Source organism: Alternaria dauci, chromosome 2 (assembly GCF_042100115.1).
Source record: "Alternaria dauci strain A2016 chromosome 2, whole genome shotgun sequence".
In the NCBI taxonomy this organism is placed as follows: domain Eukaryota; kingdom Fungi; phylum Ascomycota; class Dothideomycetes; order Pleosporales; family Pleosporaceae; genus Alternaria; species Alternaria dauci.
In genome coordinates this window covers 714,219-736,333 of record NC_091273.1, presented here as the reverse complement: position 1 = coordinate 736,333, position 22,115 = coordinate 714,219, and the positions used below count along the sequence as shown (strand labels likewise).

The following is a 22,115-nucleotide window of genomic DNA, read 5'->3' as shown; positions in this document are numbered from 1 at the left end:
GTGGAGAGTCGTGCAGCTGCTTTGGATGCGCAGCCCATCCAAATAATGCTACAATGATGGAGTATGTTAGGATTATGGCCCATTTCCAATACAACGGCGGTTTCGGAGGCATGGCGCCACCTCTTTACGACATGCCTACATACCCCCATCAACCTGGGTACGGAGCGGAAGCCAACATGAGCCTCCACACGATGCAACAAGGCTTAACAACACCCACGCCGACGCAAATGAACTTCCAACAGAGCATGGATATGCCAACCATGGTGCAGGTACCAATGGTGTTGCCAGGGAATTGGCCACAACAACTTGCTCCTCCAGCAAGTCAACCGCAGCAGGCGCAGTTCTCGAATTCGAGCAACTTCAATTACAACACACCTTTCATGCCAGCGCCAGGCGAGAAACAAATACAGAAACCGGCTGATACCATGGATTCACCCGCGGCCAGTAGCCCTAGCGATACGAAAGATGAAGATACAGTGACACTGTCGCCATCATCCTACTTCTGGAACGAGATGACATTACCAAGCTGTTCAGACGCGTCTGGTACCTGCCAATGTGGGGATGGCTGCGCATGTGTTGGCTGTCTTACACATGGCGGTCATACTGGTGAATCTCTTGACGACACTGGAACAGCAGCAGAACATGATCCTTTCCTCAGTTTCGACACCAGTCTTCCGCTCAACATGAACGACCCGACGGAATTTCTCAGCTTCGATCCAGAACCAAGTTGAGGCATCCAATCAAAAAGCCTTTTCTCCTCCTGCCTTGGTCAATGACGATCATTTTGCGTCACCACAATGCGAAGAGCACTTGTGCGAAGTTTTCGGCATTTACATCAGAATCATGTCCACCCTGTACGCTTCAAGAATCGATACAAGCGAGAAGCGTTCAGTCTGTCACCATGATAACCTCGCCAGAGCAACTTGTTGCTTGCTCACAACGATAAGCCAGTGTTTGCTTCGGCATACACTGCATGTTCAGTTTTCTTCATTTTACACATTTTTAGCGTCACCAAGAGCGCAGCTATGGGGTACATACTTTTGCATGGGCATGAGGGATAGGAACCTGTTTCAGCGTGACAAGATATGGTCATCTAGCATACAAGGAAGATGGTGTTTCAAATCTATGGGTTTGCCCTTTGTTGTGTTTGTACGATACCCTCGCATCGGGCGGATAGCATAGTGAACCGAGATGCAGTCTTCATTCTTCTCACGCGCTCACTGGTTCTTGATTCATGTTTTTATTCTTATGCTTGGATTGCGAGATGACATGCTGTACGGTTAATATCCACGAGTTAAAGTAACTGCATTGAAAAGCAGCTCTCCGGGGAAGGATCAGAAAAGACGGTCCATCGCCAACTGGTTCACAGGAGGATACGTGCAAAAGATTCTGTAAATTGCTAGTAGAAGAGAACGTCATCTACAAATTCGAAGAAAAGTAGTTGGTAATTCGCTTCGAGAAATCCGAAACCTCCTCCAAAAGTTCCGTCAAATTGTTGCCGCAGTCCACGGGGCCTTTGACGTTGTGAAATTATCAACCAGTGATACATGAACCTGCTGAGATAGGTTGACGTGGGCGTGGTAGATGGTACAAACAGTGTCATAACACCCAGAGATCTAGTACGACCACAACATGAAAAATGACTAGACAGTGGGGTACATGACGAAGGGCGGCTGTGCTACCCGTCCGATAGTACGACCAAGAGGTCGCCATGGATGATACCGGCCTGTTCTCATTAGCATCTGTCTTTCTTAAATGACGATATAATGAGGCATACAGTGCAGCCCCGATCCGGGTCCTCCCAGCAAGTGTCACCTTCACACCACTGGTTTGTAGCGCTCTTGTACCTGCAAGGAGAGATAACGCCCTCGCCAACGAAAGTGATATCGTATCCGAGTCGCTCTTGCTTGCATAGTTCGTTCTGCTTTATGCTAGAGAAGCCCTCGTTCGCTGGACCATCGTCGAAGGATGTTCCAAAGACGGCGGGTGCCCAGTTACCTTTGCCTCCCATCTCAGTGCCCCAAGTACAAGCCTCATGCTCTGGTACACCCTGTTTGTTGACGTAGTATTGAGCCGATGTTTTCTTACCTTGCCAGAAGAAATATTTCTGCTGATCGGGGTTGGCGAGGAAGCCAATCTCTCCAGGGCCAACGGTGACTGGGAAAGTCATGGACTCAGTGCCTACAGTATGTAAGACATTGCCGAAAGCCAGTGAACAGATCTCATACCTGGATAGTCTGTGCGGCAGAAAGAGACAGATTTCGACAGCTTGTTCTGCACCTTTACGCCCATATGCTTTGAACTTTGTACGCACAGCGTGTCTGCGATCTTACCGTCGGCCATCTCCAGAAAGCCGTCTTTGTTGCAGTACAAGCCACCGACGCTCTGACCTGTTCTGCCTTGAATGGACGGGAATGAAGCTTTGAGGTAGGGGTTAGGGCAGCCATAGGAACAGAAGCTACCAGTCGTGCAGCAAGTTCCATCTGAACACGACCCCTTTGGAACGGTGGTAATGTCATCGAAGCCATCTGAGCCGGCATATTGGGGATCTTGAATACCCGACCAACCTCCCAAGCCTTCTTGGGCGGTAGGTAAAGCGCCATAGCCGTAAGGGAACTCTGTGCAAGGGATCTTGCCGTTCGGGAACTTCCTATCGCACTCGGCACAATAACCGTCCTTGTCGACCATATCCGACCAGGGCCTCGCTGAAATGGCCGACTCAGACGGTATGTTCTGGGGAGGACTCGGTGCAGGGTCGAGGGGTGGGGTGTCCGGTAGCGGTGCAGGCTGCTGAGGTTCTGGCGCGACAGGCTTGAGCTCGTCCACAAATTTGAGTTCGTCCACAGGCTTTTCGGGGATAGGCCCCGGTGTTGGTTCGGGCGCCTGAATCTCACCATCGGAAGCTGGGGGTGGAGTAGATAATGCGACCGGAATGCTCGTTGATGTCGACAAAACACCATTGTTGTCCCACATCAACGTGCCGTTGGTGATACCCTGGTGGACTTCCTCCTCTGAGATCCTGTGATCTTCGAGCCAGTAAACGATCTCTGTCTCGACTGCCGCAGGTGTGAAGATCGTGCCACTCTTGAGCGGGGCGTTGGCGTGGGCACGATGGTGCAAGTGGTGCGGCTTAGCCGCGGTGACTGCAACAAGCGCTGTGGCAATAACGATATACTGAATCTTCATGGCAGGCTAGAGCTTTTGCGCAACACTCTTTCTGTTTTTCGCTGAAACTGGGCCCATCATCAGTCAGCGTGGCAGAGAGCGAGATGGAAGAGCGACTGACTTGTTTTTTCGTACGAATAGGTACTTGCTCAATATCCTTGACAGATGATCGAGTATCAAGGTGCAGTTTTGGCTCTTTCTGGCGCGAAACGCACAAGAAAGTGGCGGAGTAGTATATTGGCAGTGTCTAATGAGTGAAATGGAGATACAACTCCGGGTAGAAGCACGAAAGAATGACCGATGAAGCGTGAAGACGGATGGTTCGATTTCAGCTTACGGAGAGTTCACGAGGGTAATACGAGGATACGAGAGCGAAGTGAGGTGAGTGTTGTTTGTACTGTGACGCCAAGACGGGGACTTGCTAGCGTGATTGCTTCGTTTGCGCAGGAGCGTTCTGGAGCGTCGAGAGAATAGGCAAAGACCGGTCTTCCGAAGTGGAGAGAGCGTTTGGTATGATCAGAAAGAGTGCATATACGGCTGAGGGATGTCTTGAATGAATGGCGATGTAAAAGGACTGAACGTGAAGCCGACAATCAGTTCAATAGCATGAAGAGAAGAGTAACAATCACTGAGAGAGATTATCAATCCCAAAGAAGGCGTACTGATATGACCGTCCTGGCTAGTAGCACAACTGCGTGGTATAGGCACCTTACCTAGGTAGGTGCTCTCCGAGCACAATATCAGCGTTGTATCACGTATGTACGTGTACGAGAGAGACGACAATGCACCTTCTTCGCCAACCTACAGCGATGAACGATCTTGAAACCAAACGTGAAGAACGTTGTTGCCACAACAGCATGGCATCGATCGAATGGGAAACACTGAGTCAGTAACAACGTCTTGGTTTGCACATAGCTTTGGTCCTCGCGTGAACAGGTTCTTCCCGTCCGCATGTCGTACAATATCGAATATTAGCTAGACCGCATATAGCCGTATGCGCTTATACTCCACGAGTACATCTGTCGTTCAGAGATGAGGCTGAGGATTCGTGAAGGCTAGGAAGTTTCTAAGTGACTGTTCTAGTGTACCAGGGGTAGTCCAAGGAAGCTATTGACCGAAGTGCTTATCCTGCTATGATTATCCAATGGCTTGTCTTGACGCCTTCTAGTGTAGTGTTGATGCCCGATGTTACTGTCGTATTCTTCCTTGAGGTATATAGAATGTTTGTACACTCACGACAACTCACGTAACCTGGTGGAATAATGGCTGACCTTAAGAAGTAGCGCACTGTGTTGATCAAGCTGATAAGTCGTTGATCCGCGCAGCAGCGGACGTAACAGACCCTGCCACCCCTCTTCGAAATAGCCCAGCAGTCAGTCACTGTCGCAAACATCAACAACTGGGATTCATATGACCATAGAGCATCCATCTTGGAAGCGAGGTGGTAGCGCACAAGTTACCCGGAGCTCGTGCTCCATGCAGCCCTGTTGTCGAGTGTGACGGGCGTAGGCGCAGCAGTCCGTATTAGGTACAATAGAATCATGAGACCCTCGGTAAGACACGGTGTCGATGCGACAAGATGTGATGGTGTCGATGAAAGAATGTCGGAGGAAGCGATGTGACGAAATGACAAGGTTGTGCGCTCGCGATTGGAGCCCCACATGCTCACTTTAGCACGTTGGGCTAATAGTGTGCCACAACATGACCAGCCATGTTCCATTATCTCGACAACATTGCGAGCATATGTTCCACGGATTGACAGCACAGGATTTGGTAAAAATGGTTGCTTCAGGTATGTACAGACTCTGGCGATACTCCATGCAGACGGCTCCTTTCCAGCACCAACCACGCTGTGAGTGCAACGGACTACTCAATCAGAAGAAGCTCATCTCTCGAACTGCTGCTAGACAAGTGACCTAGACTTGCTGAACATAGTTGGCTGGTACACTACGTACTATACCATCCTTCTCAACGTCTGCCCAGCCGTCGCCGGCCTCCATGTTGATGAGGACAAAACGATCTCCTTCTGACATGGAATGTTCTGCGTCGCTTTGCGCTGTGTAGTCATACAAGGCTTCCACGTACTTGAGCTTCTTCGCGCCACGCTTGGGCGCAACGGCGGGTCCCTTCTTCTTACCGGGGGCGGCAGCCGCAGTGAAGTTGGTGGTTGATGCTGACGATGCAGAGTACGTCGAGTCCGGTCTTGCTGACGAGAATGTAGAGGCCGTGGTGGGTGGTGTTGCTACCGTCATCTCAACATATGCTGCTGGAACAAGACCTTCTTTGACGCCAGCACGAACTTTCATCCATCCGGAGCCATCTGTGGCAAGGTGTTAGCGAATCGATCAATGACCCCTGGAATGTGGGAGACATCTAATTACATACCATCAGGTTCTATGATGGCAACGTCCGTGCCATCCGCGACAGTCAGTTCGCCCTCACCGTTCTCTTGGTAAGCGTACAGCATTCTACCCCTCGCTTCTGCAGACTTGGGTGGGGGTGGAGGAACATCTTCGTCGGATTTGACATATTGCGTAGGCGGTGGTGCAACCAAACGGTTCTTCCTGGCGCCTGGTACTATGGGCGCCTTCTTCTCTGGAGGAGGAGGAGTCTCTTCGACAGTGGGCGACATACCTCCGGATATGGACCGATGTGCAGTCGCTGAATAGCCAGAGCTAAGGGTATTCATGGAATTCACTGTGTCGCTTCTTCCGAGTCTGGGCATGTCCGCATTGGAGCTCGCCGCAGTGCCATTTGTCGCTGTCACCGTGTGTGCAGCCTTTTGTCGCTCCTCCTTCAGTTTCTTCTTTTCTACCTTGGACTGTTCACCAGGACAGTCGGCGGGTACCTTCATCTCGCACTTGCTATGACACGTATAGCCGCAGTCTTGACAATCGAACCCTTTTGCTGATAGACCCCATATCCGATCCCCACACAGATCACAGTTGGTAGGTATCTTGAATGTCTGCGACTTGAAGTTGTGGTTTCTTGCGCCGATACTCAAGTCACCGACGACGGAGGTGATTGTGGAAACTTCCACTTCAGCATTCACTTTCTGACGTTCGACCTCATGCATCTGTTCCTGTATAGCAAAGACAGCGCGAACAATGTCCACCTCGTCTCTTTTGTCTTTGCCCTCTCTTATCTTCTGCCGTACCGTCTTGGCATTCTCAACTTCTTTGCGCTTCTTTTCCAGTTCGCGTTTATACTCCCCCAAAGAAGTCTTTGATTTGGTGAGAACGTTGCGCAGGAAAATCGTTGAAGACTCGTCGACGGCGATGCTACTGTCGTCTAGCCAGACCGGACTGGGCTCGAATTGGAAGTCGCCAGGCTCCTGGAAGGAACCAGCGTTGTGCCGTACGAACATCATCGAGTCGAGCAGAGGGTTGTTGCGCGGAATCTCGCCGGAGAGGTGCTTCAGGTACTCTGAGCTTCGCATAAGTGTCTGAGTTTCGATCTGTGCGGCGAGTGACCATATCGAATTTAGCTTGTTAACTCGTGTTTCCGAGAGATCCTGGAGGCTGTCGAGCAGCTCAGGCACATACTCGTGGTAGTACATCTCTTTTTGCTTGTTGGTTACGTTGATACTGATGAGATAGGTGTTCTTGACGTTGCGCATCTCGACCTGCTGCTGTTCGAAAGCGTTGCGCGCCTTGCTCTTGCCGTGGTCAAATGCGCTATCCACCTTTTTGCGCCGGCTCTCAACCTCCTGGCAAACGCTGTCGTATTTACCCTTTTGTTTGCGCAACTCAGCATACTGGTTGTCGCGCTCCTTCTCCAGCTTGGCAGCATAGTCTCCGTGCAACTTGCGCAACTCTTCGGTCCGGGTACCGAGGACCTTCAAGGGGTCAGCAAGCTGGGTGATGAGAGCGCCAGCAAATTGTTCGTGTTCGGCGGCGCGTGATTCGAGGGTGCTTAATTGGACACCCCAAGTGGTCATGGAGGCGCTACATGGACGCGTCAGTAAGGCCCAACCTTATGCGACGGTAGTCGTACCACTCGAGCGAGCCTGGAGTAACGGTGGGCGTGTCACCGACACTCAGGCTGCTCTGCTTCTTCGCCTTCTTTTCATAGTATTTCTTCGCAAGCGCGCTGAGTTTTGCCGAGTATTCCTTCTCTATGGCGCTTCGTTCGCGATAGAATGCTTGGATGTCGTCGAGCCAGGAGATGCCACCGGAAACCTGCAATCGCGTGCATCAGTAACATGGAGCGCAATACACGCAGCCAACAGCGCGTGTGCCAGGGACTCTCGGAGACCCATAGAAGACATGTATGACGTACCCAAGCGTTGACTGTCTTGAAGCCATCCTGTGATTCTCCGTCAGCGCATGCTCGGTGGTGCCACTCCAACTCCGCATACCTTTAGTTCGGCGCCGAACTGGGGCGCAATGTCGACCTCCATGGTTCCTGGAATGTGTATGGGTCGAGCACTTGGAGAGAGGGGACTAGGACCCCAGACATAGAGGGTGGAGGACTGCTGGGGCGAGGGCGAGGGCGAGGGCGGGAAGGGTTACGCGGAGTACACCAGGTGTCTTGGTTACCGGCTGCCCAATTAGTGGGGCAGGAGGAATGGCAACGAGGCGGTGCGTGCCGAGGAGGTCAAGCCGGGATCTTGGGCCGGTGACGTCGGATCTTGGTATTCTTCTGCTCCTGTTCTACTATGTGGTGTTGTGAATGGTGGTGCCAGACGACTGCAATGGCATGCAGGAACAGGGCCCATGGAGCGCTTTCACTCGGTCGCGCCTGCACACATGCTCGGGGCCTGTTCATGCGGCCTGCGCACTAAACCCGGCTAGCGCCTCAGCCCCGCCAAAGTCGACTTCTGGAGCTCTCACAATTTCCAACGCGTTCCCTGCTAACTGCAACCACACAGCTATTCCTCCGCCTCCCACAACACCATTCCGTTTCGAGCGAGCCTCACATTTGCGTCCATAGCAAGCTGCTCCACTCAGCAAACCACGGCGACTGTCTCCAAAGGTTGCAGCTTCCCAACTTCACCGCTTGCAACGCGACCCGCTATCTCCTGCCATGTCGACAACTGAAGAGACGCCCATCAAGCAGGAGCCCGTCGACGAGACTCCTGCGCAAGAACCCGTCAAGGAGACTCCTGCACAAGAACCCCAGGAGAGTTCGTCGCTCGAACAGGCTCAGACCGACGGCAGCGGTCCACCAGGAAATGGCTCTGCCCTGGCTGAACCAGAGTTCAAGGTTGAGGTCAAGCTTGCCGACCTGCAGGCCGACCCCAACAACCCGCTATACTCGGTCAAGTCGTTCGAGGAGCTTAATCTGTAAGGCACACGCTCTCACAAACCGGGCGAGCTAACAATGACAGCTCCCAAGAACTTCTCAAGGGCATTCGCAACATGAACTTCAGCAAGCCTTCGAAAGTTCAGGAGAAAGCTTTGCCTCTACTCCTAATGGAGCCGCCTACCAACATGATCGCGCAGTCGCAGTCGGGAACTGGCAAGACCGCCGCCTTCTCGCTCAACATCCTCTCCCGCGTCGACCTTTCCAACCCCCAGCCGCAAGCGTTGGCGCTCGCGCCTAGTCGAGAACTCGCCCGCCAGATTCTTGGAGTCATTACACACATGGGTCAATTCATGCAAGGCCTCACGACTATGGCTGCCATTCCCGACCCGTCAAGACGAGGACAGCAATTCAATGCCCAAATCCTCGTTGGCACTCCAGGCACTGTTCAGGATATGCTGAGGCGGCGTCTCATCAACAAGGACAGCATAAAGATCCTGGTCTTGGACGAGGCCGACAATATGCTGGACCAGCAGGGCATGGGCGAGCAATGTACTCGCGTCAAGTCGCTTCTGAACAAGGACATCCAGACAGTCCTCTTCTCCGCCACCTTCCCGCCCAATGTTATCGGATTCGCCAAGCGCTTCGCACCCAACGCGAACACGCTTACTCTAGCTCACGAAGAGTTGACCATTGAGGGTATCAAACAACTCTACATCGATATCGACAGGGACAACGACAAGTACGCGACATTGCTCAAGTTCTATGGTCTCATGACACAAGCGTCTTCCATTATTTTCGTCAGGACCCGAAGGACGGCCGAGGAGCTCGAGAAGCGCATGGTTGCTGAAGGCCACAAGGTCGCACAGTTGAGTGGTGCACTCGAAGGTCCTGACCGTGATCGCATCATCGACCAGTTCCGCTCCGGCGAGGCCAAGGTGCTCATTACCACCAACGTCCTTGCTCGTGGTATCGACGTGCAATCCGTCACCATGGTGATTAACTACGTAAGTTGCGCTCGAGGAAGATATTCGTAATGCATACTAATCTCTTACTAGGACGTTCCAACCATGGCAAACGGAAAAGATGCAGACCCAGAGACATACCTCCACCGCATTGGTCGTACCGGTCGTTTCGGACGTGTCGGTGTCGCCCTCACCTTTGTGCACGACAAGGACAGCTGGTCGCAACTAAACTTCATCGCAAACTACTTCAAGACCGACCTCCACCCTATCGACACGTCGGACTGGGACGCTGTCGAGGATATGATTCAAAAGATCATCAAGTCGTCCCGAGCGGGCAAGACCACGGAAGAGATGACAAAGGCCATCACTGGATAGAGACATTGGAATAGCTTAGTAAGAGCAGAAAGCCTCCAAGGCGTCTAGAACGTCATTCATGGATGATGAATTGGGGGGAATCAGGCTTCTGAACGATAGCAAACACATGACAGAGGCAACAACGCAGCTGTTGACCTCTATGAAAAAGATAGAAGAATCACGTATGATGGAAATGAATCAAAGATACCCAAGCTTAGCAACAAGATAAACCAAGTCTCTCCCTTCTTCATTGTCATCATCATTATCATCATCATCATCATCTTCTTCTTCTTTCTTAACTCTCAAACGCGGACGGTGCCGTGACCAGTATGATGATGAGGGAACTGGCTATCAGCGCGCCCGCTATCACACTAACTATGATGATGCTCCCCCTCGACGCCGGGAATTTGCCCCGTATAACATAGTGCTGGGCCTCAAAGTACCGATGGAAACCTATCAAAAGCATCACGATGGAAATGCCGATGAAGGTTGCGCCGAGCGGTTTCCCCAAATGCCGTAGTTTGGCTTGCGCAGACGTCGTGTGAGATGACTCTGGTGAGTGTGCTAGGGACGTGTTTAGGCGAAAGAGTTGCGTTATTGCTATGCCGATGCTAGCAAAGGAAAGGGAGGTACGGAGCCAGGCTAGAAAGGTGCGTTCTGTTGAATGGTTTTGTTAGTAACTGATAATCCCTTTGGGTTTGTATGCCGGTGGAGAGGATAGAAAGGTGTGCTTACCCAAGGCTAAATGGTCTCTTGCAACACTCCCCTTGTTGTCCAGTTCCACGCTGCCGTATTTGTCCCAGAACCCGCTCCACCAACTCTTTTCTCGTTGTTCCACCGCTGCGGCTTCTCTCTGTGCGCTTCTTGTGCGCTCCGTGGTGGTGTCCCCTTTCGACTGTCGCTGGTCGGTTGCTGGTTGTAGATTGCCTGCCGTGCCTTCTTGTCGTCCGCCGTGTTCTGTAGCGGCGTATTCCTGAGGTATGGCAGACGCGCCATTTGGATCCTGCGATGGGTTGGCTGCTTTCGTGTCGGAGAAGTGGTCGCGCGCACGCATATCAGGAGATATGGAGTTGTAGTCCTGGTGATTGCGGGATTGCGAGCTTGTGACTATGGGCGAGGTTTCGTCGGCGCTGAGCGTTCGTGGTGGCATGCTATCGCTGCGGTCGGTACCGCGTTTCCGGGGTCCGGCTATGTCTGCCATGCTTTCCTGCTCTTTTCTGACCTGTGTTCTGATCTCTGGGCGATGTGGTTTTTATTCCGGTAGACCCGTATAGGTAAGCCTTTGGATGTCGTTACGGCATGGTCGTGTGAACGTTGTGCGAACCGTCATGCACCGATCTGGACTCGGGCGAGTATCGGTCGCACGCGATGAGCCGTTCCCCGCGGGGGTGATCGTGGTCGTCTGCGTACATGTTGCATATCGATGCATGATGCACTTGACCCTTGGATGCCTGCAGATACTCTGGACTAGGCATGTTAAAGCTTAAGATAGATGTGGCATGATTGTGCTTGGAAGTCACGCAAGACGTGCATTCGCGAACAGCCTATAGAAACGACGCGTTTTCCGCAACCCACATAATTGAGGGCTAATCTTTTTGGAACAGTCTGGACAGTGCGCATCATCCTGCGTTAGTTTTGTATTGAGAGAAGGCGCACAGTATTGTAGTGCAGACTTTCATATTCCAATTCAAGGATGTTGCTGGTATACGTAGGAATCTCTTGCCAGCAAGCCTTGTATACCTTTGATACACGACTATCTCGTACATGCAGCGCTCATGATAACAACAGTGTGGCAGTAATGCGCCCCTCTCAACGCCGCCCCAAGACCGCCAAACGAGGCAGCTTGCAAATAAATTGTACATGACCTCCAATCTTGTTACTCATTGTAGTGGTACACCTTGGGTGCGAGTTAGCAAGCAGTGCGAGGCAAGCATAATGAATAATCACTTACCAGGTAGTTTGGCAATCCGAAACTTTCCCAGTTCAATCGGCTTGCCATCTTGGCAAACCCCTCAGTCTCGATGAGGTGGTAAAAGGCAAAAGGCGGGAACATGGCGCCGTCTCGGTGTACTTCTGCCTTGACAAGCAGAGTGGCACCACCCACACCATCGAGCTTGATCTTGGCCTTGGGGTCTGCAGAGGTATCGTACATCTTGGCCATGAGGCTACGGTAGGTAGCCATGTCAGCATAACCTTCCAAGAGAATATCGTCCTTGCCCATCTTAGAAGCAAGGTCCTTTGCTGTGGGGCTGTCGATCCAGTTGTTGTAATCGTATTCGCGGATATCCATAGCCTTCTTCTCTTCGTTGTAGTATCGCTGGAAGCAGTTGGGCACGATGATGGGCACGTCATAGTCGGCGAGATCTTGGATCAGCGTGGGCGGGGTCTCGACGATGTCGGCATCCATCCACAGAACCCACGAGGTTGTGGGGCCGAGGGTCGTGAAGAGGAGCGAATTGCGCGCCTTGGCCATGGCGGCCCGTCGTGCCTTCTGGTTCTCCATCTTGTGACGCTCGGCCTCGCTCTGCGACTGGAGCGGGGACTCGGTGTCCTGGCGGAGGATGGTGACGGCAGCGAAGCGGTTCTTCTTGGACCCTGTCTGTGTCTTTGTGACTTGGGCCTGCAACGCAGCGTATGCGGCATTGCCCTGCTTTGTTTTTGGTATTATGAAGCCCAGTGAGATGAGGTGGTGTGGGTAGCTGAGCTTGAGCAGGTTGTCCCAGTACTCCTGGTAGAACTTTGCCAGCGGCGTGAGGATGAGAACCGTCTCTTCATTCTCGATTGGCGTGCGCGTGTTGGTCACGTTGTTCATGTAATAGTGTACGACGGGCGGCGCGGCCTGCGGAGCATTCGCGTTGGACTTGCGGAATGGTAGCGAGGGTGGGGAGAGTGGATTCGAGGCTACATCACCCCCTCCCTTTCTGGCGATTGACGGTACATCGCTACCAGAGAAGAAGAAGACGAAGAAGCCAATGCAGAGGATCCCGGCAAGGATTATGGTAATGGGATTCGAGCGTCGAAACGAGCGTGACATTGTGGGTTGGACGACTGGGAAGGAAGGCGAACCGCGGCTGCCAGACTGGTAGGGGGACCTATGAAGGGCGCATCAGAAGAAACAAGGGCAGATGGTGGTGGTGAGGTTGCGGGCGGGCGTGATTCGGCGCAAGGAGGTGTGCGAGACGTGGCCTGGCTGGCGCGCCAAAAAAAAGTGTCAGCGGCGTATACGAACACGGACACTGAGGCGGGGGCAGAGGCGGGTCTTGGGCGTCCTTTTGGCTCCCAGCGAGTATGCACACGGCTGCTTTGACAGACTCAATGCGTGGGCTGGCAGGTGACGGGAGTGATTGCCATGGTACCACGGCCAATGTCGCGAGTTGCGGCTCTCTGCTTACGTACTCATCTCCTCTGCAGGTCGCGGGCATGTCTGGAACGCTAGTGCCATCTGCTAGCCTCTCATAGTGCGTCATGACCATCTGCACCTCTTCAACACCATCTCCACCCTTCACTATGGTCCATTGAGCCTCGACAGATGCCTCTACTGGTCACGCGACAATGGCCAGTCCTGAGGCGTGCCGCCGCCGCCACTCGCACTCTGTGCTGCTCAACCAGCACACCTAATACGTGGAGAGGCTTCAATCGACCAGGACCCTCTCGCTTTGCATCTCCATTACAACCTCGCTTCCTTCACTGCGCCACAATCGTACCAAAAACCCTTGAATCTCATGTAAGAGCTTCAGATCGACTCGCTGATACATCCTGACAGTCTTGCAGCCACATGAATTTATACGGCATATCAACGCCCCGCCTCATCATATAGCCCGACACAAGACCTTCTGTGTCTTCTTCGTCACGCCGTCTTATGCGCAACACTTACTGGATGACGATGCTTTTCTCCATAAAGCTCTCCTTCATGTATACCAGAAGGCGAGCCACAAGGAAGATCTCCACGTACAGGCCTTGTGTGCCGTCGTAGACAAGCTTCCCATCCGCAAACAGGAGTACGGGACCCGAGATCAGGAACTATCACGACGCGCTACCGAGCCATCTGTTGCTGGCACTGGGTTCGAGGGGATTGCCTACGTATTGCTTACGCCTGCTGACTCTGTGTCGTCCCAAGAGCTTTCGCCAGCAGACAAGGGTGCCATCGATTTCATATTTGCCCAAAATGTCTTCAACGACACCATCTATCGAGACACATTACGACTGCCTCTCTCGAACACTGTTTTTCAGACGGGTACCCCATCGACCATGATCCTTTCGACTTGGAAGATTCTGGCCAAAGATCAAGGGCTGATTCTTGAGTCCAAAAAGGACATTTCTCATCACGGAATTCGTTTGATTGAGCGAGAAGACACTTTACAACTTCCCCCCGTTCTCAACGTACCTCTAATCCCGCTGACAATGCCTCGCATAGTCCAAGGGTGCATGGGAAACATCATCCGCGGGGTTATCGGGCCGGAAGGTAAAACAATACAAGCCTCCTCGGAACTTGAGAATGTCGTTCCTCGTTTCTTCACGTCGCGAGGACAGCCAGCGCAAGCGACAGTGGCTTGGGCACTTGTGATTCCCAGAGAATTGAAACCTGTCATCACCACTAGAACAGAGGAGCTTCTCTCAAGCTTGCCAATGGACAGTGAAGGTGCAGCCTCTAAACAAGAAGATACCTGGGAACGTCTGTGGCGTAGCAATCCCCCTTTGTGGAACACGCTCGTGTCAAAAGCGGTTACAGAAGGAGCACGCCTCCATCGGGTCTTGAGCGGCGGCGGTGGCTGGGGAAAGAAAGCAGGTCTATTGTCGCTGGATCCTGTTCCGGCCAATGGAGCTGCCGAGCAACCAAAACAAGACGATTTGCTTGGCATAATGGATGATCCGGAAGATTTTGAATCGACCCTTACGCCAGTGGTACGAGAAGGAGACTCGATACAGTTTTTTATCTCGCCACGATCAGACCTTGAGGAGATGGCTCAGAAAACCAGCAGTCGCACCAGTGTAGGGACACACTCTAAAACTGCTTGGGGCTGGGAGTTAGGCACGGTTCCTAGCACCATTGACTCAATTCCTGGAGAGTCCTGGCAACATTCTCCATCTGAAGTAAAGAAGCTGCATGTCTACTATGGCTTTGGTGCGCTGACTGAAGGCCCAATGACACTCACACGACACTCCCATACCAATAGTGGCAAGGGCGTCGCCGTCAATATTACTACAATTGACGTTCCCTTCTCCCGCCTCGCTGCGTCAAGATTGAGACTTGAGGACAAGGATACTAAGAAAGTGGACACTATGCCAGAAAGTAGTCAGAAAGAGGACGTAGGTGAGCCTGTCATGGACTAGCTTCTCCTTTCAATGTATTCTGATACTACAAGTAGCCATTCCATAGGTCAAATACACTGCAATTTGAGCCGTCCGTCAGTCCGCCATACTCAGCTAACAACCGGCCAATTCCACATGTAGCCGGTTTGTTCTCGTCTCGTCAGAAGAGTAACTTCCGACATGCGTCAACCTCCAACACTCTTTCCAGTGTGCGCGAGTTTTCCAGCGCCGTTCCTGCCAAAGGGCGACCACGATCACCTCCAAGACTAACAGTATCAGAACTGGTTCACAAACTCAAAATACAAGGACGTGCAACCAGCGGTCGACTCCGGGTCCGAACAGCGAAAGCTATAATGCGCAGGCTTGAGAAGTTGTTCGAAGAGAACAAGATGAAACACAAGGAGATCATGACAACAATTCGACAACGGCATGTTCGGTTAATGATTGCGAGATTGAGGACGATCATGGTCGAAGTAGCGAACCTGATGGAAGAGGCTAATTCTCTCTTAGGCGAGGCCCGTTACACGCCCACCAGGAGGATCTCCTCTAAAGAAAGAGAGAAGTCAAGGAGAGAAAGACTTGCGAGAAATGCCTTGAAGCGAGAGAAGAAGAAGGCTGAAAAAGCTCAGAGGGCTCGGAAATTACCACGAAAAGAGATCGAGGTTGACAAAGAAGATAAGACTCGGTCAGTGTTGTCTACGACTACTGGAGTGCCTGTCCGAAAGTTCCTTTCCTTCGGCACGACTACATCCACCGAGATCAACAAAAACATGCAATCCGCGGTTCTAGAAGTCTCCTGTCTGACAGAAGAAGCCCGAGCTGTCCTGGCCATGGTTCAGCAGTACAGACCCAGGATTCGCAGGATGCCTGTCTCGAAATTGGAAACATCGCAAGCTCTGAACCAGACGTTAGGTTATACAATCCAAGAAGTTCTACATCTGACGGATGAAGCAAGGACCATCATGACTACCATTCAACAGCGCAAACGACAGACTTTCTGGCGCTTCATACAACGATGGGGTCGCGATGCTGATCTGATGCCTGTCGTGCCTAGCACTTCGCCCACAGATCTGTTGGAGTACGCACGCAGAAACTCCCTTATATGGGAACTAGGTATTAGCTATGCTAAAAAGGAGGTCAAAATCATCGAAACTCTTATTCGTCAGCGTAGGTTTGCGCGCCGCAAGAAGGTCGCCAGGCGTTTACGCGTGCGACGGGTAAGACAGACTGCGATCAACATTATCCATTACCCATCGCGTGGTCGGATCGTACGGAAAACGCCAGTCAGCAGACTGTCTAGCAAGGCTAGGTTGCTGGGTTGGCAGCAGAAAATGGCAGAGAAGAGAAGTAAGAAACGGGAGCTTGTATCGGTGGTGGAGCAGTGGCTCACAGGCGGTGGCGATTATGCTGATGGTGGTGGTGACGGAAACGGTGAGAAGGAGAGCAAAATGGAGGGTAAGAGCGGTATTGAATTGCTCATGGAGACAGCGGATGTGCAGGAGAGTAGAAGTGGAAGGAGTAGGAGGAGGAGGCGGCGGGGTTGAAAGTCTTGTGTATATGGTGAAGAAGAATACAGACGTAATCATGCAAGCCGATGCGTACGCTGTTTGGAGGAAAAGGTAGCATGGCGATAGTAAGCTCGAGACACGCACATCGCTATATGTGTAGCATATCTTTACATCCCTACCAACAAGCATTTGGGGTTCAACTTGTCTTGCCTGAGCTCATCACTCACATGCTGACTACACATAAATACGGGAATTTACTATTGTCCACTTTCTTTTGTCTTTCACATCATACCATGCTCTTGTTGTTCCAAAATAACGAAAATTGGAAGGTATGTCTTCTTCTGTATGGTCGAAAATGGAAACCAAAATTCTGTCCGAGAAATCGCATGCTTTTATCGAGTCGAAAACCGACATTCAGACGCCCTATTTCGCTGTTCGAGATGAGTTTCATAATAAAGACTAAAATGCTATATGGCTACGCAGCCACAAATTGGATTCCAAAGATTCCATGGAAAGATTTGTCGCCCTTGGTGGTATCCAAAAATCTCGGGACTCCAGCACAATGTCTGTTTCGTCGGCTTCTGTGAGATGGCTACGCCTTCTCCAAAGTCACCTTTCGAGAAAACGATGGAGTTCGAGGACCTGTCCAAGATGCCCATGGTTAGCAGCGAGCTTTGTACCGGTGGCATTTTGAAATTGTCGTACTTGGATCTAATGCTTGGGTCGATACATATATTCGTCCATCACCTCTTAGTCTGGCTTCCTATAAACACGCCTATTGCGAATCTCCGAAAAAAGAACATTCATCCTCATTATAGATTCAGAACATGAAGACTAGTTCGAATGGCCCGCAGCCTTCACATAAAAGAGTGTACCATTTCAGTTAATAAGCCTTCAACACTCACGACCGAGTATATTTCTGTGCAACGACCAACTCTCTGGAAAGATGACTGACAATAATTCATGTTTTGCTCCGTTGACTAAGGTCTTCTATCACATCTCAGGTTCTTCGTTCCTCCACAATACTTCCTGGTATCTTCCCAAAATCCGAAGACAAAGAATGTATGTCGGAGAAACTAGAAATCTCGTTTCCGAGACTACATGCCTCTCTTCTCTTCTGAAAGCACGAAACCACAATTACAAACTTCCAAGTTGTCCGCCCCCTTTCCTTCGAAACATCGACTCTCTTTTGGAGTACGACTTCGCTGAGGTTTCCTCCCTCGAAATTGTATAAAGGCATAGACAGAGTGCAGCTTGTGAGACCATATAAGAGTCGACTCTACTGGCTGTGTCTTCTTTCCCTACAGTCTTGTTATACCTCTCTATACGGAAAATCAAAATACAGACGACATATGACAAAGACCTGAGAGTCTGCCACGTATGTAGTCTCTCGCAAGGACTCTCAAAAGATGAGAGCACGTCAGTACATGCGAAAAACTTTGTTCCCCGAAATGCGAGAGTTGTACATGGTTCCAAAATTGCTTCAGGCAAAGAAGATGTCTGAGAAGTTTTGCAGGACGTGAAAGTTCAAAGGCCGAGCTCTCGTGGCTACCCAGGTAAAGGAAAGAAATGAGCGCTTCAAAAAGATCGGTATTCATACCTATGTTGTGAGGAATCAACCAGACCGAGGTATAAATTAAGGAATGGCGGACTGCTTTTTCTTTCTTCAACGACACGATACTTAATTCTTTCCTTTTTTACTAAAACAAGATATCTAACATAGACAGTATGTAAGAGTATCAAAATAGTAAGCTAAACCCACTATGTCCGTTAGAGGTTGTCGCTCTTCCGTATCCTAAATTCCTAGTGATAATAAGTTATGTGCTAATTAAAAGATTATTCTAATTAAATAATAACTGTCTCTTTTCTACTCCGCTTAGTAGTACTACTCTTATTACTAAAACATATAACATCGTAGAACATGTGAAAGTTTAGCGGGACAAAAAGGAAAGGCATGTTAGTATTTGAGGACGCCAGCATCTAATGCTTTTTCCCCACCGCCTATTGAATATCACCATTTAGGCGCGAGACTAGAAGCCTGAAAGATACAAGTCTGACGACGGATGGTAGAGGAAATATCGTTCTTGGGTCCATTTCGATGAAGTTCGTAGTACTTTGATCCTGCTCAAGGCCTTTCGGAAGTTTGCTGTGACGATTTAATATGTGGCATGAGCTGTCCGATCCCCAAAACAACACTCTGGAATAGAATATAGTGGCAAGAACACATCGATGTTCATAAATGAAATCGTCGAAGATAGCGCAGGTTGATTTCCTAGTGGTGTTAGAATGCTCAGACAGCTATCCGTAAATCATCGTCAGACCACATTGGAGTATTGGGGTCCACATGGTGATTCGCTCACACTTACCATCACCAAGATAGTCACGGAAACAAAAACAGAAGAGAAACGTAAGAAAAGATAAAGACCAAGAATTAGATGCCCTCATTCATATCTCCCATGGACAATTCCACCACCTATAATAAGCCTGTAACCCTCACCCGGCGCCGATCGATTCAGAAGACTTGCTATTCATGCATGCAATAGCCGCACCCAGCTTTTGCCCTTTAAACTCCGAGGCTCATGAACACGAGAAGAAGAAGAAATAAACACGGTGGGGATATATCGTTGGGCGTTGATCCGCATGGAACACACAATCCTCCAACGTGAGGACAGAAGCGACCGTGACGTTGTTACGACACCTCTAGCATAAGTATCCTGGGAAGGGTCGTGTGCTACGCAAGCGTGATACCGGGTATGGTCTGAATCGACAGAAGGACAGAAGACCGTCAAACAGCGATCAAACCACTCTATAATTCGACCTTGCTCGCCGTAAAGTCCCAGAGCATCTTGACGAGCGAATCGGGTAGGGTGTAGAGGTCGACATGGAACTCGCCGTCTGTTCAAATTGTTAGCAAAATCACTTTAATGTAGACATTCAAGAATGCAAACATACTCTCAACGTCGTTCTTAGTATACGTCTCGCTAGTCTTGTTGTCGTGTACCAGGGTGACGACGTGTAGCAGGTCATCCTCGCCCAGCTTCTGCAGACCATCGGCAAGCTTCTCCATGTCCACGTTCTTGTCCCTTCGCTTCGTCTTCTTGGCCTGGTCCTTGTTGCGCATACCATTTGCTTCGGCAGGGCCGGACTCTGCGAGGAGGGCGAGGAGCTCGGGCTTGGGGTTACGGAAAGTCTGCAGTAGAGAGGGTTAGCGATTTGCCGGGTAAGGGAAAGTAAATTTATGTGGGTGTTGCGGCACGTACGACTTGGTGCTTGGCCTCGTAGACCTCTGCCTGAAAGTTGAGGTCGTGGTCGAGCGTGTGGTCGCCGCCCTTGCCAATAGCGGTCAGGACGATGGTCATGTCGAATTCACCCCATCCCTTCTCTTCGATGCGGAACGGCGGCTTCTTGATGACTGCGTGACTTGTCAGTAAGAGATGTCCCACGGACGGCGCATTATGCGATGCACTCACCGTGCTTGTTCTTCTCGAATGAAGGGTGCAGGTTGTAGACAGCCTTCTCGAAGACGTTGGGCATGACGTTGTTGCCCTGGTCATCTAGCAGCCAGATCTCTATGCTCCATGATCGCATGGGGTAGCCCTCAACGGGCGAAGGCTCCGCGCTGTGGGTGCGTGTTAGCGACTGTTGGCACGTAGACGCGTGGGTTGGACAGGCGCATGCGATTGCGCGTGAGGTGTACGTACATGGGCTTCTGGTGGGTGATGAGCTTGACCCATCGCTTGACCTGGGCGAGTGTTAGCATGTCTGCGATGACTTTCGGCGTATCTCTAGCTTGCAACTTACGTCAGGCATCTTGTTTGATTTGCGCCGCGACGACGGACTACTGCAACGGTAATTGGTGGTGGCCGACTGGAAGAATATGCCGTCGTGGTATGAAAAGGGACTTCAAGTTGGGCGCGATCCTGGGCGTCTGTCTTTTGCGACCGAGAGAGTTGCGCGTGTGGTAAAGGTAAAAGGCGTGGAGATGCGCGGTGGCTGGTCTTGGGTCGCGAGCTCTGATTTGGCGAGTTAACTGAGAGAGATGGCCGCGGGGCGGCGGAGACGGAGACTAATTGGTCTCGTCTTGGCGCAAACCATCAAGCTCTTTGAAAGCTGCGCGACCACGGAAGCCTGCCTGACAGGGCTAGCCACTTCTGCCCTGCCTGCACCACCAGGTGAGAGATGCCATACACCAATCCGCCCAACGGTTTGTATTGCTCGTGAGGCTGCGGGTAGCAGGCGCCCAGACTTGTAATCACGACAGGAATTCCATCCTTGTCATCAGTACATCAATTCCATCACTGCAAAATCCCATGGTCTCATAACTCTCGCGTGGGGGGATGCCGTTGACTACAGTAGTCGGGCCATTTAGTTACTATCTAGTTATGTGCAGGGTGTGGATAATCTCTTCTACCACCGTGGTACCGCCGCATGACACCGTCCCAAACCATCCTTCACTGTTCGTGCAAGCCATCTTCTTTTCATGTCTCATCCTATCGTCCAACTTGCCATTACTCGACCCGTTTACTGCTCCGACTTGCCGAAGAGCGCCTCGTTCTCCTGCTGGGCCTTGATAAAAGCCTCCTTGAACTGGTTGGCGTCTGGAAAGTATAGTCAGTATTCTACTACCCACGCAAAGCCATCTCGCAGCACTTACTCTCGCTGTTGGCGAAACGAATAGCCAGCGTCTGAGCCTCGGGCTCGCCCTCGCTAACATCAGCAGCGGCGTTCCAGACCCAGCTGCGGTCGCTGCCTACGTTGGGCGACAGCTTCATGTCGGGGACAACTATGCACTTCTCAGTATTCACTCTCACGCCCGTCTTCCATGTATCATACCGTAGTGGTTGGCGCAGACCTTGAGTGTCTTGTCTCGTCGCATGACAAGACGGGTCTTGCCGTTCTCCTTGTGCTTCAACAACCGGACGTCACCAGTGCCTCGCTCCTTCCACTCCCGCGATTCCCTATCGAACTTGAACAGCTTGGCGCGCATCTTGAAAACTTGCTCCTCGAGCTCCTCGTTGGTCTTGGTGTCGACCTTCTCGGTGAGGTGAACAACGGGCTGGAAGTCGACGTCGGGCTCCTCGTTCTCGGGGTCCTCGTCCTGTCGCTGTGTCAGATTTTCCTAGAGAGCGCCTTGATGGTAGTCGTACCTCGCCCTTGGGCTTCGAGGCACCTGATGGCTCATTGACATCGTCCTCCTCTTCCTTCTTGACCTTTGCGGGGCCGCCACCAAACATGGAAAAGACGTTGTCCTTTACTGCAGCTGCTGCTTCTGTCGCCTTCTCGGTGAGGGGCTTGTCATCCTTGCTCTCTGTGGTTGTGCTAGTCTCAGGCTTGTCGGCTGCCTTGTCGGTCGTCACCTTTGCGGTCTCGTCCTGCACAAGAGTCGCCGCAGGGTTGGCGACCTGCTCCGCGGCGGGGTCGGGCTTGGCTGCTTCAGACATGTTCGGCTATGGATGAGTGGTATCTGGGTATATGTGTGATGACAAGAGCGGCGTACTTGTTGGGTGAGGGGTGTGTTGTTTGTGGGTTCTTGTGTCAACACCCTGCCTGGAAATTGAGGAAGTGG

At 51.4% G+C, this 22,115-nt stretch overlaps 8 protein-coding genes across 8 annotated transcripts; 2 read left to right on the top strand and 6 right to left on the bottom strand.

Annotated features, from left to right (window-relative positions):
- Positions 1-1,678: 1,678 nt before the first annotated feature.
- ACET3X_002325 (uncharacterized protein) lies at positions 1,679-3,186 on the bottom strand (the record flags this gene model as incomplete). Its single annotated transcript, XM_069449056.1, has 3 exons — positions 1,679-1,726; positions 1,778-2,181; positions 2,229-3,186. 3 exons carry the CDS (start codon positions 3,184-3,186, stop codon positions 1,679-1,681), a joined length of 1,410 nt encoding a protein of 469 aa, XP_069308872.1.
- A 1,895-nt stretch (positions 3,187-5,081) lies between these two features.
- Positions 5,082-7,567, bottom strand: ACET3X_002324 (uncharacterized protein; the record flags this gene model as incomplete). The annotated part of the gene is made up of 5 exons (XM_069449054.1): positions 5,082-5,485; positions 5,551-7,112; positions 7,162-7,346; positions 7,447-7,473; positions 7,526-7,567. The coding sequence occupies 5 exons, from the start codon at positions 7,565-7,567 to the stop codon at positions 5,082-5,084; spliced, it is 2,220 nt and encodes a 739-aa protein (XP_069308871.1).
- A 626-nt stretch (positions 7,568-8,193) lies between these two features.
- Positions 8,194-9,752, top strand: ACET3X_002323 (uncharacterized protein; the record flags this gene model as incomplete). The annotated part of the gene is made up of 3 exons (XM_069449053.1): positions 8,194-8,453; positions 8,498-9,419; positions 9,471-9,752. The coding sequence occupies 3 exons, from the start codon at positions 8,194-8,196 to the stop codon at positions 9,750-9,752; spliced, it is 1,464 nt and encodes a 487-aa protein (XP_069308870.1).
- Positions 9,753-10,026: 274 nt separating this feature from the next.
- Positions 10,027-10,881, bottom strand: ACET3X_002322 (uncharacterized protein; the record flags this gene model as incomplete). The annotated part of the gene is made up of 2 exons (XM_069449052.1): positions 10,027-10,388; positions 10,467-10,881. 2 exons carry the CDS (start codon positions 10,879-10,881, stop codon positions 10,027-10,029), a joined length of 777 nt encoding a protein of 258 aa, XP_069308869.1.
- Positions 10,882-11,607: 726 nt separating this feature from the next.
- On the bottom strand, positions 11,608-12,765 carry ACET3X_002321 (uncharacterized protein; the record flags this gene model as incomplete). The annotated part of the gene is made up of 2 exons (XM_069449051.1): positions 11,608-11,628; positions 11,683-12,765. The coding sequence occupies 2 exons, from the start codon at positions 12,763-12,765 to the stop codon at positions 11,608-11,610; spliced, it is 1,104 nt and encodes a 367-aa protein (XP_069308868.1).
- A 495-nt stretch (positions 12,766-13,260) lies between these two features.
- Positions 13,261-15,062, top strand: ACET3X_002320 (uncharacterized protein; the record flags this gene model as incomplete). Its single annotated transcript, XM_069449050.1, has 2 exons — positions 13,261-13,455; positions 13,503-15,062. 2 exons carry the CDS (start codon positions 13,261-13,263, stop codon positions 15,060-15,062), a joined length of 1,755 nt encoding a protein of 584 aa, XP_069308867.1.
- Positions 15,063-19,355: 4,293 nt separating this feature from the next.
- ACET3X_002319 (uncharacterized protein) lies at positions 19,356-20,359 on the bottom strand (the record flags this gene model as incomplete). Its single annotated transcript, XM_069449049.1, has 6 exons — positions 19,356-19,444; positions 19,502-19,739; positions 19,810-19,961; positions 20,020-20,168; positions 20,251-20,291; positions 20,351-20,359. The coding sequence occupies 6 exons, from the start codon at positions 20,357-20,359 to the stop codon at positions 19,356-19,358; spliced, it is 678 nt and encodes a 225-aa protein (XP_069308866.1).
- A 711-nt stretch (positions 20,360-21,070) lies between these two features.
- On the bottom strand, positions 21,071-21,990 carry ACET3X_002318 (uncharacterized protein; the record flags this gene model as incomplete). Its single annotated transcript, XM_069449048.1, has 4 exons — positions 21,071-21,147; positions 21,204-21,332; positions 21,383-21,653; positions 21,697-21,990. The coding sequence occupies 4 exons, from the start codon at positions 21,988-21,990 to the stop codon at positions 21,071-21,073; spliced, it is 771 nt and encodes a 256-aa protein (XP_069308865.1).
- Between the last annotated feature and the right edge of the window lie 125 nt (positions 21,991-22,115).